General features: G+C 38.5%; 1 protein-coding gene across 2 annotated transcripts; it reads right to left on the minus strand.

Moving 5' to 3' along the window:
- Positions 1–4,434: 4,434 nt before the first annotated feature.
- LOC121940180 (leucine-rich repeat-containing protein 24-like) lies at positions 4,435–16,637 on the minus strand. 2 transcript variants are annotated; one of them, XM_042483014.1, is made up of 8 exons: positions 16,612–16,637; positions 12,714–12,901; positions 12,471–12,557; positions 10,548–10,739; positions 10,212–10,380; positions 8,738–9,000; positions 7,097–7,672; positions 4,435–5,831 (listed from the first exon to the last, which is right to left on the minus strand). In XM_042483014.1, exons 2-8 carry the CDS (start codon positions 12,882–12,884, stop codon positions 5,418–5,420), a joined length of 1,872 nt encoding a protein of 623 aa, XP_042338948.1. In that variant the 5' UTR covers positions 12,885–12,901; positions 16,612–16,637; the 3' UTR covers positions 4,435–5,417. The 2 variants fall into 2 exon arrangements, with proteins under 2 accessions (XP_042338948.1, XP_042338945.1); XM_042483011.1 differs by lacking the exons at positions 12,471–12,557; positions 12,714–12,901; positions 16,612–16,637 and adding an exon at positions 10,945–11,170.
- Positions 16,638–17,287: the final 650 nt, after the last annotated feature.

A 17,287-nucleotide genomic window follows, 5' to 3' on the forward strand; every position in this document is an offset into this window, starting at 1 on the left:
CAAAACAATGCATGTCAAAAAAATGACCAAAATGGAAAGGCTATTGTATAGCAAAAATGTCAAAACATGACATATCCCAAAAACAGCTGAAAACCACATTAAACCATTTAAAATAGCATGCTGAGACTCGCCATAGCATAGAATGTTGCATAAATGGCCCAGAACACCATAATTCAGCATGTCGAAAAAAACTATAGAAAAAGCCATGCTATAGTATGGGAAAAAGTCAAAATATGAGATGGCCAAAAACCAAATGAAAACAGCTGAAATTAGCATAAAATAGCGTGCCGAGACACGCCCTATTTTAGAATGTTGCAAAAACAGCCCAAAACACCATAACATAGCATATTGAAAAAACGACTGAAAATGCCATAGATTAGTATGGCGAAAAATGTCAAAATAAGACATGCCCAAAAACGAAAATACACCATAGCATAGACCTTTGCAAAAACGGTCAAAAACACCATAATGTAGCATGTCGAAAAAACGACCCAAAATGCCATACTATAGTAGAGTAAAAAATGTCAAAATATGACATGGCCAAAAAAAGGGCTGAAAACAACATAGAATAGTATGTCGAGACACCTCATAGTATAGCATGTTGAAAAAACGATCAAAATTGACATAGTACAGTATGTTGAAAAACTGTGTAAAATTTTGACGTGGAAAAAATGGCTGAAAATGACAAATTATAGCTTGTAGAGACACGCCATAGTATAAGTTGCAAAAAGAGCCAAAAATGTCATAGCATGGTATGCTGTTCAAGAATTGAAAAACTCACAGTATAGTATGTTGTTCAAAATGTGACAAAATCTTCATAGTATAATTTTTCGTTCAACATCTGACAAAAACGTCATAGTTTAGTATGTTGTTCAAAATCTGACAAAAATGTCATAATATAGTATGTCGTTCAAAAATAGGTAAAAATGTCAAAGTATAGTATGCTGTTCAAAATCTTACACAAACGTCATATTTCGTTCAAAAATTGACAGAAATTGCATTCTGTAGAATGACATCAAAAGTCCTGAAAAAAAGTAATAGAATAACATGAAAAATCATGAAAAAATATCATAGTATAGTATTTCAGCAAAGGATATCGATTAAAATCAGGAGAAATGCATGACATCATAAAATACATAGTATAGTATGTCTTTAAGTCATGGAGAGTCCTAGTATCCTAGGTCTTCAAATAGTATATCATATCAAAATTTATGCAGTGTAATATGACAACAAAAACTTAGTATAATCATAGTATGTCATCAAAAATCATGAAAATACTTAGTATAGTATGTTATCAAATGCATGAGAAATTCAGTGTAATGTCATGAAAAATGCTGGAAAATTGTCATGTAATGTAGTATGTCCTTCAAAATCTTGAAAAAAAATTGCCATGTAATAGTTTGTCATAAAAAATAATGAAAAAAACTTTAGCATTGTATTCCATCAAAAATCCAGATTTTAAAAAAAAAAAAAATCCATCCATAAAAAAAAACAACACATTTCAGCATCTTGCAAAAAGCGTAACACTCTAGCATGTCGAAAAAGTGATAGCAGTGTGTCGAAAAAAATTCAAGTATGGCATGTCAAAAACATTGTCAAAAGTCAGGCTCCCAGGCCATGACAAATACTGTAACGAACAAATTAATTAGTTAATTAAAAGCATTGCGCCCAATCAGTAAAATAACTAATGTAAATAGGAGTGAGAGAACTTAAGTGAAAGGTTTTGTGATGCAAGAAGAGCACAAATCCAAACAAAGGCCGGTGATAGAGCCAGAGCATCGCTGGAGCTGAGCCCTCAGCCCTAAACCCTCAGGCCAGGTGCTCAGAATCAGGCACGTCAATCCTGTGATGCCTCCAACGGACAAAGAAAAAATAGTCACTAATGAACCAAAATCAATCCAGTAGCCCTACTTCAGGGTCCATCACAAATCATAGTATGTCGACAAAAGCCATTGTATGTTAAAAAAAATAATCAGTGCTATCAAAATAGTATAGTATGTTGAAATAAGTGGTTAAAAAAACACACATTTTTTAAATAATGAAAAAAAGTCATTCTATAGCATGTTAAAAAAATAATTGTATACAATGCTGAATGTTTTTAAAAAAAAAAAAAAAAAAAAAAAGTGTTACAAATGTCATAGTAAAGGATGTAAAAAATAAGTCACTGTATTGCATGTTAAAAATGTAAAAAAAAAAATAAATAAAAATAGCCTGTTAAAAAAATTCATACTATGGCATGTCGAAAAAAGGTTAAAAGGTCAATGGAGTTGTATCTCCAAAAAGTTTTGAAACAGTCATGCCATAGCATGTCGAAAAATGTCCCACTATAGCCAGCTGAAAGAATTGTTAAAATATCATAATATAGCATTTTGAGAAAATGTCACAAAAAAGAAATACTATATAGCATAAGTGTCATATTACAGGATGTCAGATAAACGGTTTGACAGCTTGTTGAAAACGTGTTTTAAAAAAGTCTTAGCATAGTATTTCAAAAGAGAATTTAACAAAAGTCAGTGTAAAAACTAAGAAAAAGTCATTTTATGTGGAAAAAAGTTATGTCAAAAAAGTCATGATAGTACATATAAACGCATAGAATAGCAATCTGAAAAACATTTTCAGTCATACTTGACACAAGTTATTATATAGTATGTCAAAAGAACTGTTAAAAAGTCATATATTCATTTTTTAAGAAAATCAGTCAAGTATGTAAAAAAAAAAAAAAAGTCAGAATACAGTATGCTATGAATAAACTGTTAAAAAAGTCAGAATACAGTATGCCATAAAAAGTAAAGAAAAAGACATGGATTGTAGTTACACAAAAATATCCTGGAAGGACAATAGACATTATGTAAGAAGCAAGACTGCGCAAAGGATCCTTCTAAAGGAAAAAAAAAAAGACATCCCGTTTTGTTTCGAAAACAATGAAATGAGCAAAGATTTTCTTTTCTTTTTACAGTTGGTTTTAATAATGGTAACATTTCACATACATAAACAGAAATGCACTCCAATCCCAACTATGGACATTTTTTTCATGGGGTGTCTGAATATGACATAAAAATACGAAGGAAATTAAATTTATTTTTGTTAAATATGGTATATGCTCACAGTTTAATTAATTAAAAGATTATTATCAGTAACTGCTTTTCCTATTTAAGGTTTTGGGAGGATGCAGCATATCCCAGCAGACACTGGGCAATAAAAAAAAGTCCATACAATCAGATCAAAAACTACAGCCTGTCTTGTGACCAATGTGATTACCAGTAAAATTGAGTCATCATTCCCACAGGACTGGAACAGGAACTAAAGCACCTTAATTAAGCGACAGGCAAAATTAACGGAAGGGCAACATTTAGGATATAAACATTAAATATTTCTGTGATCACTGATGTGTTTAAGATTTTGAATAAAACGTAGGCCCGCGGTAGCCATGTTATTGGAGAAAATCATCCACACACTCACAGTGATTTGTAAGTGCAACGGTTTTAGTCACATAGACTTCAGGCATTCATTTTTCCTCTATTCTTCAAGCTTTTATTCACACAGTTTTTCAGTCTGTTTTTAAGTGAATTTCTAATTCGTTATTGTTTGTGTGTGCCGACACACTTGTATACAGATCATGTTGCTGACTGATCCAATAAGGCCTCTTACGGTGGCCCTGAGAGCTCAACACACTGCAAAAAGAAAAAACACCAATAAACAGGAACAATCAGAATAAAAACACACTGTACGTTTGTTTCTGTGTTAGGTTGTGTTTTCTATACTATAAAAAAAAGTCAGTGCAGTATATCAAAAATGGGATATATTATGGGATAGTTTATATTAAAATCAAAGAAAGAAATGTCATAGTATGTGTTGAAAAAACATGTATAGCATGCTGAAAAAAGTTTTTAAAAGTCATAGTATAGTATGTCAAAAGAACTATTAAAAGTCATAATGCAACATGTCTAAAAACCTAAGAAAAAGTCAGCGTAGAATGTGGAAAAGGTCATAGCACAGCATATACATAAAAAACCACCATACAAAAAAAAGGTTTATCAGAAAAAAGTCACGTTAGAGCATGTGGAAAAAAATAAGACAAAGTCAAAGAATATTATGAAAAAAAAAAGTTAAAAAATTGTATTGGTATAATATTTTGAAAAAAAGTCAATGGAGGTATCAAAAAACTAGTAAGTCATAGTACATCATGTCGATTTAAAAAAAAAAGTGATTGTATAGTATGTTGAAAAGTCATAACAGTATGTTGATAAAGCCATAGGATAGTATGTAAAAAAAGTATTTGCAGCAATGTGTTGTCAAATTGATCAAGACTGATGCAATTTTCAGATGGCATTCATTGTCTTTTTTTTCCTTTCTCTATTGTTATTGATATAACTTGTTTTTGTATTTTACATGTTCAAAATAAAGAAATCAATCATTCATCAAAGTTTTCTTAATTTGTTTATGTTTGATTATTTGTATGCACTTTTTTGCAGTATGTTTAGCTGTCAGAGCCTCCTATGACTTAGTAATCCCAACATTTCATATTGGCCTCTGCCTAAATATTTAAATTATATTACTTTTACAGAGTTTCATTTTGTTTCAGTTGTGTGGCTATATTCAGTATTGTTTACCTTGCTGAACATTACTTTCTGCCGCTGCAACAGCTCCACCGTGTTGACAGTTTCGTGATGGGAGATTAAGACTTAAATTGAAGACAAACAGAATTTTCCATTAAGATCCTTTCTTTGTGATGACTTCACATGTTCCCAAACTTTTTAAATAAATACAAAATTGAACTGTTGCTGTACTGCCTTCTGATGCTCAACAGCCTGCACAGTCTGAGATTAAATTAAAACATGTCAACAGTAATAAAACACACTAGGGTTCCTACATGCTCATGAAATGTAAGATTCCATAATTCCCCCTTTATTGTTATTATACTCACCCTCTAAATAACTTCAGAGCTTTGTCTGAGCTCTTGAGAGGCCAGATGTTGAGTCTTGCACAACGATGATGGTAAAGGTTCCTGGTATGACAGTCACTCTGTTTAATTGCTGACCCAGAAATTTGTGTTCAGGGAGGCTCAGTTTGTGTGCAGCTCAGCCTGAGTCCACTCAAAATTGTCTTTGAGAGATGAGCATTTGAACGGCAATCTACTCATCAGTCTACTCACTGCTGTTGTTTTGGCGTGCAAGGTCACAGTATGTCCATGAGAAGTCTCAAGTGTTATTGATGTAATAGACCAGATGGTGAGCTGTCCCAGGTATGTCAACCTTCTCCAATCAGAGTTCCTCACTGTGAGTCTTGTGGAAAGTAAATTCTTCCAGAGGGATGAGGGATTCGGTCAGCAGTGACCCTGACGTTCAGAAAAGATGCGACAGGCTCTGCTGTGAACCACGGCTTCACACACAAACCCTCTGTGGAGTCTCTACCCCCCTTCAGCAGTGGATCTCATAGGCGATCTGCGAATCCATGAACAGGCCTGTGTGATTAAGAAACATCCCCTCCGCCTCTGATGTGATCACAGGCTCCGCTTCCCCTCCCTCCCCCGCCATTCTCCTCATGGTCCGTATGTCGCCCTCTTGCTGCTGCTGTTGCTGCTTTTTGTTGGGGGCCAGAGTGGGACTCATTGTCTGGCCCGGCCCCGAGGAGAGGGTGTGGCTGGAGGTGTCGGATGGCGCGGGGCAGCCAAGGTTCGTGGTGGAGACAGCTGTGGGCGGAGCAGGAGGGAGAACAGGCTTGGCCCTGTTGAGAACATACATCTCATGGCCGCGCTCGTCACGGTACTCCTCGAGCTGGGCGAAGGTGGTGGGCCCGTCAGAGTAATCGTTTACATATAAGATGCTCTCCTCCTGCAGGTTAAAATACACCTCCATCACTTCGGGGGTATGATTCGCAATGACATGCAATATATAATAAAATGTTTTTTTAAAAAAAGTTTTAAGATTTTACAACTGCGCTTAATAGCACACATTTTGAGTAATCAGTGGCGCAAGATGGCGCTCGAGATGGAAGCCTCTACGCCGCGCTCTGTTTTTGTTTCTTTGTTCAGTTTTCAGCTTTCTCTCTGGTTACATTTACCTGGAATGAACTCTAGAACAGCTGACAATTCACTTGTCAAAGACGTAGATAGGGGAAATGTGCCAGGGCGCCAACTAAAGTCCGAAAGCAGTGTTCAACATTGAGACACACCGTTATCTCATCGAGTTTCTTGTTAGGTACCACCATTTTTAAGAAACCCAAGAGCTTTAAAATTCACGAGTGAGGTTATTTACTGACGCATTTTTCATGTCATAGAACAAAACGTGAAAGTCTCTTAATCTCGTTTCAATCACAAAGCTTATTTCAGGCGTCTTACCAAAAACCCGTTCGAAAAACCTATTGACTTTGAAAAGAGAGCGCTCAAACGCCAAGTTTTCAGATTGAAGGACTTGTTCCAGTGCCACTCTGTCTTGTAGCGCGTCATATGGCCTTACTGCATGAGAACAAAAACTTGTTCCAAACAGGAGTCTCTAAAGCGGCCGTCAGTCACGGCAATCACTGCTCATGAACTGTGGTCAAACTGGCAATCTAGGCAATGATCTATTAATCACCCTGTATCACTCATGCAGTATCATTAAAGTCTCATTTATCCAGTCATATGCTCACCACTTCACAAACAATCAGTTGCCTCAGTCGGTAGTTCATTATGTGACTTTGGTGTTTTTAAGAGTTAGCTCAGATTCCGCAACATCACAGAATAATATACACACAAACTAACTGATCGTTGCAGCAGCAGACCAGCAGCTCCCGTGTTTTGCAAATGAAATGCCTGTTTTTGTCAATGGAGTCTGATTTAGAAGAGCACAGATTTCATTCTCAGTTCAGTTCCCCATTGGAAAGGGCTGTCTTAGAGGTACTGAGCATACAACTGGATTATACTGCATGAGTTGTGAAAGAGTTTGTAAATGTAAGTTTTTACATCGTTTTGCTCTGGTTAAATGCAGCGTCCATATACTTAAATTCATCAAGAATTTTCTCTTTTTTTGGATTTTTCAGGTGATTTTTCTTTTTTTTTTCAAATTTGGTGTTGTTCAAAAAAAAAAAATCTAGCTCAAGCTAGACAACAGACACATACCTTCTCAGCTCCATCCGCTTCCTTCTCTCGTTGGTGATGTCGGCTGTAGATCATGGCGACCAACAGCAGGGCGGTCAGAGCCAGCAGGGAGATGCCCACAGCGATGGCGGTCTGAGTGGCAGCTCCCAGAGCGCTGAAGGCCATGCTGCCCAGAGCGTACAGGGGCTCTCGGCTCACGTCTGAGCCCACAGCAGGACCGTGGCCCTTCAGCCTGGGCCATGCAGGTGAGTATGGCGAAGACACCTGAGACCACGAGGCCCAGATGGAGGAGGAAGACGAGGAAGAGGAGGTGGATGAGTTGATGGCAAGCTGAAAGGTCACCCTGGCAACACCGCCTGCGTTCCAGGCCTCACATTCATAGAAACCTGCGTGAGCCACTGTCACATTACTGAGAAACAGCATGCCGCTGCCGGTGTCGGGGTCAAAGCGCTCGCCGTCATTCTTCTGCAGACTGACTCTGCCTCCCTCTGAGGGCTCCTCCGCTCCACCCATTCCACCTCCTGCAGCACCCAGCTCCTGAACCAGGCCTCTGGGAGAAAGCACCACTTTACCCGGGGACGCCTTCCTCCAGGTCACCTGGAAAAGCATTAAGTGTTTTATGATCAGTTGTTTTGCTTAGAACATCACCATCACATAAATAATCAAACAAATATTACCCCCTTGTGGTTGTATGTCTCTGTGTACCAGTGACCCTTTTGGATATAAAATATCATCACTTTTATCATGTTATCCTATTAGAAATGTTTGTGAAATGTCATAACCAGTGTATGAATTCTTGAGTCAAAAATATCTTTTGTGAGGTCACCGTGACCTTCGACCACCAGATTCTAATCAGTTCATTCTTAAGTCCAAGTCGATGTTTGATGTTTAAGGTCACTGTTCTGCTTAAGTACTGATCATCAAGATCAATTTAAGAAATATGAAGGCCATATTTCTATCTTTTTAATACTACACACACACACACACACACACACACACACACACACACACACACACATATAGACACAATACATGGATACCATAAAAATCCATGTGCCATCGCAAACAAACCACTGAAAGCCATCTTTGTCAGCTGGAACTCTGAGCGCTGTGCAGTCACTCTGCTTCACTCCAGACAGTGCAGGAGAAAACTGTCTTTGAGTGGAATGCAAAGCGACATTTAGACGCAGCATGGGCTCATACAAAGCTCAAGGGAAAGTGGTGAGTGTAGAGGAAGATCTGTCCCTCATGAGTAAAAACTGACATCCTGTTTGCATTCAGAATGTTTCAAGTAAATAAATTTCCAAGCTGTATGGGTGTACTTATGAAAAGAAAAGGCTTTTTGTCTGTTTTGAAATTGGCTGTAGGCGTTGTCATGAATGTGTTGAACACAAAACAACTTGCTGACAGTTTTCAAGGCTGTGGAGTATAGAAACCTGTCCAAAAGAAAAACCCACGTTATGGTCCGTAGGAGAAACACATCTACATTTAACATTATGCATTACTTAAATATCAACAAGTTTTTAGTTATGATTTGACCTTTGTCTCCAATCACCAGAAGCATGCAAGAAGTTTTTTTCACAAATTCAAACTAACACAACACGAATAATTTATATATGAATAATAATTTTGTGGGTGAAGTATTCATTTAAGGTTGCCTACCTGTGGCCGGGGGTAACCAGAGGCATGGCAGGACACCCTGAGGCTCTCTCCCAGACGCACAGCCAGCCTCCTGGGCTCCAGCTGCACCAGCGGAGGGATGCACACCAAGCTGTTGAGGGGCACCTCCACCAGGCTGAGATGGGAGAGGCGCGGAGGCTCGGTGCAGACCAGTCGACGCTCTGCAGAGCTGAGCAGCCGCTGGCCCTCCTCATCGATCCAGCTCCTCAGCCAGTGGAGAGCGCAGTCACAGCGCCATGGGTTGTCTACAGCAGAGCAGAGCACAGGAGGTTAGGTTGACCACTAGAGGCTGAGCCAGTCAAGGTCACTGGTGCTGATGGCAGGAAGAAGACAGTTCAGAGTAATGAAAGACAATGTTTCGTGATGAGTAGTAGTAGCTACATTTAGTATTCAGTCAGTACATTCACTCAAATACTGTACTTTCTTAAAAAATGTAAGGTACTTATACTTAACATGAGTCTTCTTTTTTCATCCCACTTTATAATGCTCCACTACACTTCAGAGGGAAATATTGCACTTTTTACTTTGCTACATTTAAGATTTTTACATTTTAAAAACCACCTAAGAAGAGTTTGTCAAATATGTTTTGTTACAAATTAAACTACCCAACAAGTACAGGTGAAATGATTGGTTGATTAACCAATTATCTGATCCACAGAAAACAAATTGAAAACTATTTTGATAAACATTTATGTCATTTTCTTGTTTTTTTTCCTCTCTTTTTAAAAAACTTTTATGTTTTGGGAGTGTTTTCTTTTTTGTTTTGTTTTTCTGAATCAACTTTTGAAACCATTTTCATAAACAATTTAATAAAAAAATTAACATTTTTCCAATTGTTTTGATATGGGGGGGTAGGTAATTCTTAATAGGGTACTTTTACTTTTCATACTTAAAAGTACATTTTCCTGATTATACTTATTTACTTTTACATAAGTACAATCTTTAATGAAGGGCTTTTTTTTAGTATTTTAACCATGACGTATTAGAACTTGAACTCAAGCAATGGATCTGAATACTTTTACCATGACCGTTTATAAGGTATGTAAGGTGCAAATAAATATATGTATTCGAAAAGTAGGTTATGAGTGATTTTGGGCTGACCAGAATATGAGGAAACTGTGCTAACTGTATAAAGACGTGGGAGGTTTGGGAGTAAACATACAGAAGGAGAGAACTGCATAATTGCTCAATAATGTGATTCATAAAATAAATTTTTAAAAGCATTAGATAAGGAGTGCTCAGTCCAGAGGGGCCTGCCTGCCTGGTTCAGTTTATATGAACCATGCTGCATTTATTTAACCCTCAAATTGGTAGGACATGGTGGTTACCATAGTAACAAACTCCTTTAGGAGTAGCTGGTTTATAACTCAATGTGCAAAACAGCCATTTGCAGGTTTAACAAAACATGACAGATGTTCCTCATCACAGGCAAAATGTACGCTGGTTACAGTCTCACCTGTGATGCGCAGCACCTGCAGGCTGACCAGAGGTCTCAGGGACGCAGGGCCAATGGTGTGAAGGTTATTCCTGCTCAGGTCCAGTAGAGCCAAAGACGTCAAACCAACTAGAGCCTGGTCTGCCAACATCTCTATGCTGTTGTGCTGCAGATGGAGCTCCTGCAGACGCTGCAGTGGCACACAGAGAGCAGTGCGTACATATCATCTACAGAGCCTCTCACAGGAACGACCAAAACTGCTATGCTGAGCAGCACATGGAGAATGCGTCTTGTAAAGCTCTGTATTGAGTTTAGTGTTAAATGAGTCAACATACATGTGCTCTAACACGGCCTTACCTGTAAGCCACGGAAGGTGTAGTCCTGCAGGCGTGTGATGTCATTTCCTGCCAGGTAAAGAATGCGGAGATGTTCGAGTCCCTGAAACATGTCCGCCGTCACCAGGTGGACCCGGTTCCCGTTCAGAGCCAGCTCCAACAGCTGACCCTGGTTCTGGAAAGATCCGGGCTCCACCGCTGAGATGGTGTTGTTCTGGAGGGAGAGCAACGTGAGAGAGTGACCAAACACAAAGCTCTGCCGCTGGTTAATACTCAGGAACTGCAGCTTCTACTGCTCATACTGAGTTTTCAAAATATTAAAACGAGTGCCTTGACAGCTTTGGTAGTGTGTCTTCAGTTTTGTGTGGCTCAATTTATTTTATTTTTTTGCCTACAAAGAAATATGGAGAGGAACTCACCTGCCTGCATCTCTCTTGAAAGAACCTCCGCCGATTTTGAACACAAAAGTGTTTTCCAGGTGTGGATTAAAAAACGTTTTATAAAGTCTTGGGTGTTTCCAGAGCGAGACGTAGGCCTATGAAGTCCGATAAATATCCAAAAACCTGCACGTGTGGAGTTACACAGATATGAGCTCCCCAGACTTCTGTAGGCCGCTGCTCGTCGCTGCTTGAGGCTACATTATGCTAGCATAACACACCTGAGTCAATGATTGAACGCTTTGCCGTCGTGTTGCATTGTGGGTGATGTAGGCGTCAAGATTTTATGAGACAGAAGAACGTGTGGAAAAAAATAATATGGTTCAGACAAGTTTTTGAACCTTTTTTTATCCATATTGTGTCCAACAATGTTACAAGAGTGAAATGCTAAAACTGTCAATTTTATCCACATTTTATAAAATTTGGGACCCAGTCTTGATTTATATTGGAAAAGTGGGTCCACAGATTCTGCATAGTGTGCTGCCTGGACTAAGTGCTGATCTGTGTAAACAATTGTTTATTTATTTTACTTTCTCTGATTTTATTAAGAAGGCAAAATGATCTTTTAAATTAATTAGTTAATTTATGTTTCTCTCTATAGTCTTTATAGTTAGTTAGATCCAAATGATAGAATATTTGGATCAATGTTTTTGTGACATTACAGCTTTATTCTCTTCACAAAATCCTCGATTAAATTCTTGTGTTGTTGAGTAAAAAGACAGAAAGCATCCCGTTTCCAGCACATTAGGCCATCCTAAGCAGTCATTTTTGCATAAATGACAACACATTTTCTTTAAATATATTTTTATATATCAATATTTTTCCTTATAATAAAAACTCATGATAAATATTATTAAAGGAATGCTTCACCCACAAAAGGACCATTTGTAAATCAGTTAGTCATTATGTAATCCCATAAATAAATACTTTGTTTTTCTCACTTGCCTGCACAGAAAACGGCAGTTTTGCAGTATTTGAACTTGGCCCCTTTAAACTAATTGAATAAACAAATGGTCATTTTGTGGGTGAAGTATTCCTTTAATAATATTTCATTATGTCCTGCCATAAGCAGATTCTGGGGCATTATGCATGTGACAAACAACATGAAAAAATTTCCGCACCATGTAGCTCCTTTAAGTGTAAACAATATATATATATAAATATAAAAATACATATATAAGTGCACTTGCCCCTGGAAATGCATTTAATATATATACTATATGCTATATAATATGTCCAAGAGAGCTCCTCAGTTGCATTAAAACCCTTTTTTTGGGCAGTTATTCCATTTCAATGTGTTGTATAACTGCTGTGAAGCTAAGTTACACTTGTGAGCACAAAATACACAATCAATACAATAAACAGATGCATACATGGTTTAACTGTTGATGTAGACAAGAGCTCCGTGGAAACTTTGCATTGATAACAAATAAACAGGTTCATATTCAGAAGCAGCGCTTTATATCCAAATCTGTAGGTGTGCGTGTGTGTGTGTGTGTGTGGGTTACCTGCAGATACAAGTAGTGCAGATGCCTCAGCAGAATGAAGTCCTGTCGACGAATCTGACCAATCACATTGTCCTGGAGGAAGATGGTCTGGATAGAGAGAAGATGAAATGAAGACAGACGAGTTTGTGTCAGTATCGGCAAATATAACAAAGAATTACGTCTTGGTGGAGAACTGTATGTCAGCATCAGTCAAGACTGAAGTAACATCTGTGGAAATGCCCTCTTTGAGTACAGTAAGCCAACCTGTGTGGATGGAGGAACGTGCTTGGGGACGTCCCTCAGGCCGGTGGACCCACACTCCACAGTGAGGCTGTAGCAGCGACAGCTCACAGGGCAGGAGGGAGACGCCTGACTGGGAGGAGAGTGGAGGGACAGGAGGAGCACGGAGAGAAGAAGCCCCAAGAACACAGCCATCACACCAACAGACGGCACTGAGGATGAGGAGAGAAAAGTGAACACACAGTCAGGTCAGTCATGATCAGAGGCAGAACAAGCTGTCTTGTGTTTAAACACACAGGCACATTATGGCAAACAGCAAATTCAAGTTACCTCCAAAATCTTGAGCCATACAACTACAGCTTAATCCAGTTCATAATATCCTTATCAAAAATATTTTCTTGTGCTTATATTAATATTCTTCATAATGGACAATACAAACAATGTTTGGTTCCCAGAACCAGAACTACTGATTCGTTTCAATGCAAATTAGCTACAGTCTGCTGAAAAAGGTATCAAAACTATTCAACCGGATAAATAATTTTTAAGGTAAGTTTTACATTTGGATGCTTTTTTGTTGTGTTTTGCAGAAGTGCACAGATGCTCCTAGGGAAAGGGCTGACATAAATGCCTCAGTTAAAGCTCTCTTTAGCACTGCCATTATACATAGGCTGACTCTGCACCTTTGACTGAATGCTAGTATTCTGCCATAAAATGTTTATTGAATTAATGGAAACATGCTTTCTGTTTGCATTCAGTGGCTGTTCGCCCTTTATGCACAATCTCTTTTCACTCAGCCAAGGAAGAATAATAGTGTTAGAGCATTTATCTTTACAGTGTGCAAGGTTATGTCAAGATTATTAAAGATTCAAAATAACAAAAACAACCCACTCACTATATAATAATAATGAATAAATACTGGCATTATAAGTTTCTGCAAACCATGGATATGTAACATTTGCACATTTCATATGTATATTTTATGTTGAAACTATGTTCCTCTTTAGGTATCAACACTATGGTTAATGTGTTACGTTAAGGCACAAAAAAATACTCTGATATGGTTAGGAAACAGTCATGTTTTGGCTTAAAACAACCAATTTTGGTGCCACAGTGTCTCATTAAAAAAACACCAAAACTTAAGTGTTGATATGATATGAATGAGACATATAGTAGCATCATAGTTGGGGGAAAAAGTGGGACTGATTACCCAGGGCTCCAATGGAAGGGGGGGCTCTAAAAGCCTGTAATGAAAAGTTTGTTATTGTTTGCCATTTTTGTATTTCTAAGTAATAAGTACCATAACTACATAAAAATTGGCCGAATAAATCGGTTAAAAGACTGACTTTGTTTATATAAAAAAATGTGGAAGCTCTCTGGGGACCCTCTTATCACTTAAAGGAGCATTTTGCCGATTATAAGAACGACTTCGGGCTGCCTAGGCAGTGGAAAGATGCAAATACTTTTGAAAATGATGCGATCTCATGGCATCTGTTTTTGCTCAATAGGTAGAAAACCTTCAACAACCATAATGAACCACGCGGTACCAGACCAACAAACACTCCAGCTGGTGGTTGACATGATGCAAACTTGTCAATTTGACACAATTGCTTTCCCCAAGAAAGAGAAATCGGGGCTCCAAAAAAAAAGAAAAGAAAGAAAGAAAGAAAGAAAGAAAGAAGGAAAGGAAAGGGAGAGAGGTCAGACTGACATTGTTGAAAAAAAAATAATCAAAAGGTACGTGACAGAGACAGGAAAAATGGGGGGCCCCACAGAGACCGCTGATGCTAAAGCTCCAGAATTTGGTGCCGCTGCATATAAATGTTACATCTCTGTGGTTTCAGAAAAGTACAATCAAGCCAACATTTTCTGCTGCTGTCTAGGTTAAAATCAAACATGTTTTCAGTTGAAGTGCTTTTTGCCTGCTCAGGAAAACTCAAATGAAAGGCAGCCAAAGTCAGACTCAGTGAAAAGTAAGTTAAGAGATCCAGCAGAATTGGAAGCAGCCCCTCAAAAACACACACCTAAGTTCATACACTCTTATCAGGAGCAGTGATGTCAAAACTAAGAGAAGAGAAATTAATCTTAGACTAAATGACACAGTTTGACTTCACAGGCAGCAGATGTCATCCTGTGATATATTTGCCAGTTTTCTCCTTTAATGGATTTTCAATAGACATATTGGTTCAGAGGTTTGTTTCCTCAAACTCACAGTCAAGGACCCAACTATTTTGGACATTTATAAGGATTTTTAGATTTTAAGTATATGTAAAATATTGCTCTGGAAACCCAAAAGAATAAAAATACAGGACTGACAGAGCTCAGGCTTTTTAAACTGCAGTGTGATTTCAGTATCAGGATGTAGAAAATACTTCACTGACTGTGAGAGAATGAATCCTATCAAGCCAGAAGTGAAGTGTTCGAACAGCGGCTCCATGGAGGATTATGTCTTTATAGAAGAATACACTTATTGTAACACTGCAGGTGCCGATGACACACCTCTACAAATTAAAGCTCTTTTGGATATTCATCTCAGTCTGTGAATCTGTCACCATAGGAACCATCTATGCCATGCATTGACTCACATATAAGGATCCATCATCAAGGCCTTTTCTTTGTTTCTTTTGGAGTAGGACACCTGCACAATGTCCCTCAATGAAGAGCTCTGCTGAGGGACTCTAATTATTTGACTGAAGTGAGTACTTAAACCAACAGCAGAGTTTCAACAAAGCAATGACATTTGATTACGTTCAGTTATTCAAATTTCTATCCTATGTGCAGCAGTAAATCCTAACAGTCTGCTGCCTACAAATATAAGATAAAGTTAGATAAGCAAACATCAAGCACTATGACACCCCCTAAATACAACAACAGCAGCAGCAGTGGAAGGGTCTAATTTGAAAAAGTCATTATGTGAAATATAACAGAAATATGAGGATGAAAAAAAAAACCTGCATAGAATACAAAGGCAGCTGCATGGGTAAAAGTTTGTCTGGATTTTTTTTTTTTTAAAAAGAGAAAAATAACCTACTTATTATTTGGTTATTATTTTAGTTGTACTTATTTTGCTAAGTTTATCTAATTTATATTTATTTTGTCAAATACACGCAGAGGTCTCTTTATTAGATACACTACACCAAGGGGCATTGTAGGGGATGAAAAGTGGAGACTGATTACCCAGTAATAAGTATTGAGTATAAACATAATACTTTACAACTGCTATCATTAAATGTATTAACTGGAGTTAGAAAACAATCAGAATTTTTGTCAACAGTAGCGGAATGTAATTGAGTTCATCGATTCAAGTGCAGTATATACCTAATGAGAGATTATTAGATCCAGGGCTTATTATTATTATTATTATAAGGCATTTTTGAAACATATACTATATTCTACAAATTTTTTTTGTCAGCTGAAGCCTCGAGCACTGAGACCTAACAGTGTCGCTGGTTTAAGCATTTTCTCATATCATTCAATGATTTCACACTATTTTTATTTTTGGCATTGATATATAGTTTCTGAAAATGTTTACAAAATTGAATTTTGTTTAAAGCGCTATAAATGCTAGGTGGAGCCCTGCAGGTAGAATATGTTAAACACAGCAATCAGTCCCATTGACTGATATGGACACAGCACAATAAAGCCATGTGTCCTCCGATCTCAGTTAGAGATGCAGCACTGTGGTCACCGCGCATGTAATCCTGATAGCTGAAGTGGTTGAATATCCAGCGGTGCTGCAGGCCACCTTGACAGATGAGCCCACAACATACAATAACAGTAAATAATATCTGATCCAAGCACTGAACATGCCCGTCACATGACCTCAGTGTAGAAAACCCGACAGCAGAACAGCTGCCTTCCAGATGCATCTATACAAACAGATCAGGAGAATTTATTCCAGCGACGTTTTGTTCTTGTTTCATACCTCGCTGAAAAAGGATGGAGACTCCGACAGTAACGCCTGCCCTGCACGACGCTTTCTTATTTCCCTCACCAACACGATCTCAATTATTCAGATTAATTTTCGGTGCTGAAGAGGATGCTCCGGGCACCTGGAAGCAGAGCAGCGGCTGATGGATGTTTCCACAGTGCGCAGAGCACCGCGGGCCCGTCGCATCCTCCGAGCAGAAGCACCGATGGAAACAGAAGGAGGCGAGCAGCGGAACATCAGGTGGAGCCCAAACAACGGCAGGCCGGACGGTTCAGTCTGCAGCCCGGTGCGTTAACCACCGCGGTGACACGGATCAGGTGTCTCCGTTTAATCCAACACCCAGCTGTTCACTCGCTCGGCTCTCCCAGCGCACCCTCTCATCCAATTAGTGCACGCTGCTGCTACAGAGGACCACAGTCAAACCAGGATCAGCAACAAGAAACACACTTCCGGCCCGAACCATTCAAAATAAAAGCCTTATCACATGAGAAATATTGCTATCACGTTTATGTCAGTGCGGAATTTCCTGCATTTCGATGTCAAAATAGCCAGCTATTGATAATAATTTATATTTGTTTTGTAATAAGCTTGTCATGGTAGACAGTTACATTTTTGCGTCACAAAATAAGACCCCCTCCGGAAAAAAAATGAATAAGAAAGCACTGATTTC

This window comes from Plectropomus leopardus, chromosome 3 (assembly GCF_008729295.1).
Source record: "Plectropomus leopardus isolate mb chromosome 3, YSFRI_Pleo_2.0, whole genome shotgun sequence".
Taxonomy (NCBI): Eukaryota; Metazoa; Chordata; class Actinopteri; order Perciformes; family Serranidae; genus Plectropomus; species Plectropomus leopardus.

Bases quoted from the DNA above. Each gene is read 5' to 3' on its own strand.
- LOC121940180 (XM_042483014.1), bottom strand. From the start codon at position 12,884: ATGGCTGTGTTCTTGGGGCTTCTTCTCTCCGTGCTCCTCCTGTCCCTC. The intron at 10,381-10,547 runs GTAAGGCCGTGT...GTGCCACTGCAG, and splicing joins ACACCTTCCGTGGCTTACAG to CGTCTGCAGGAGCTCCATCT. The intron at 9,001-10,211 runs GTGAGACTGTAA...GCTCTGCTGTAG, and splicing joins GCAGGTGCTGCGCATCACAG to ACAACCCATGGCGCTGTGAC.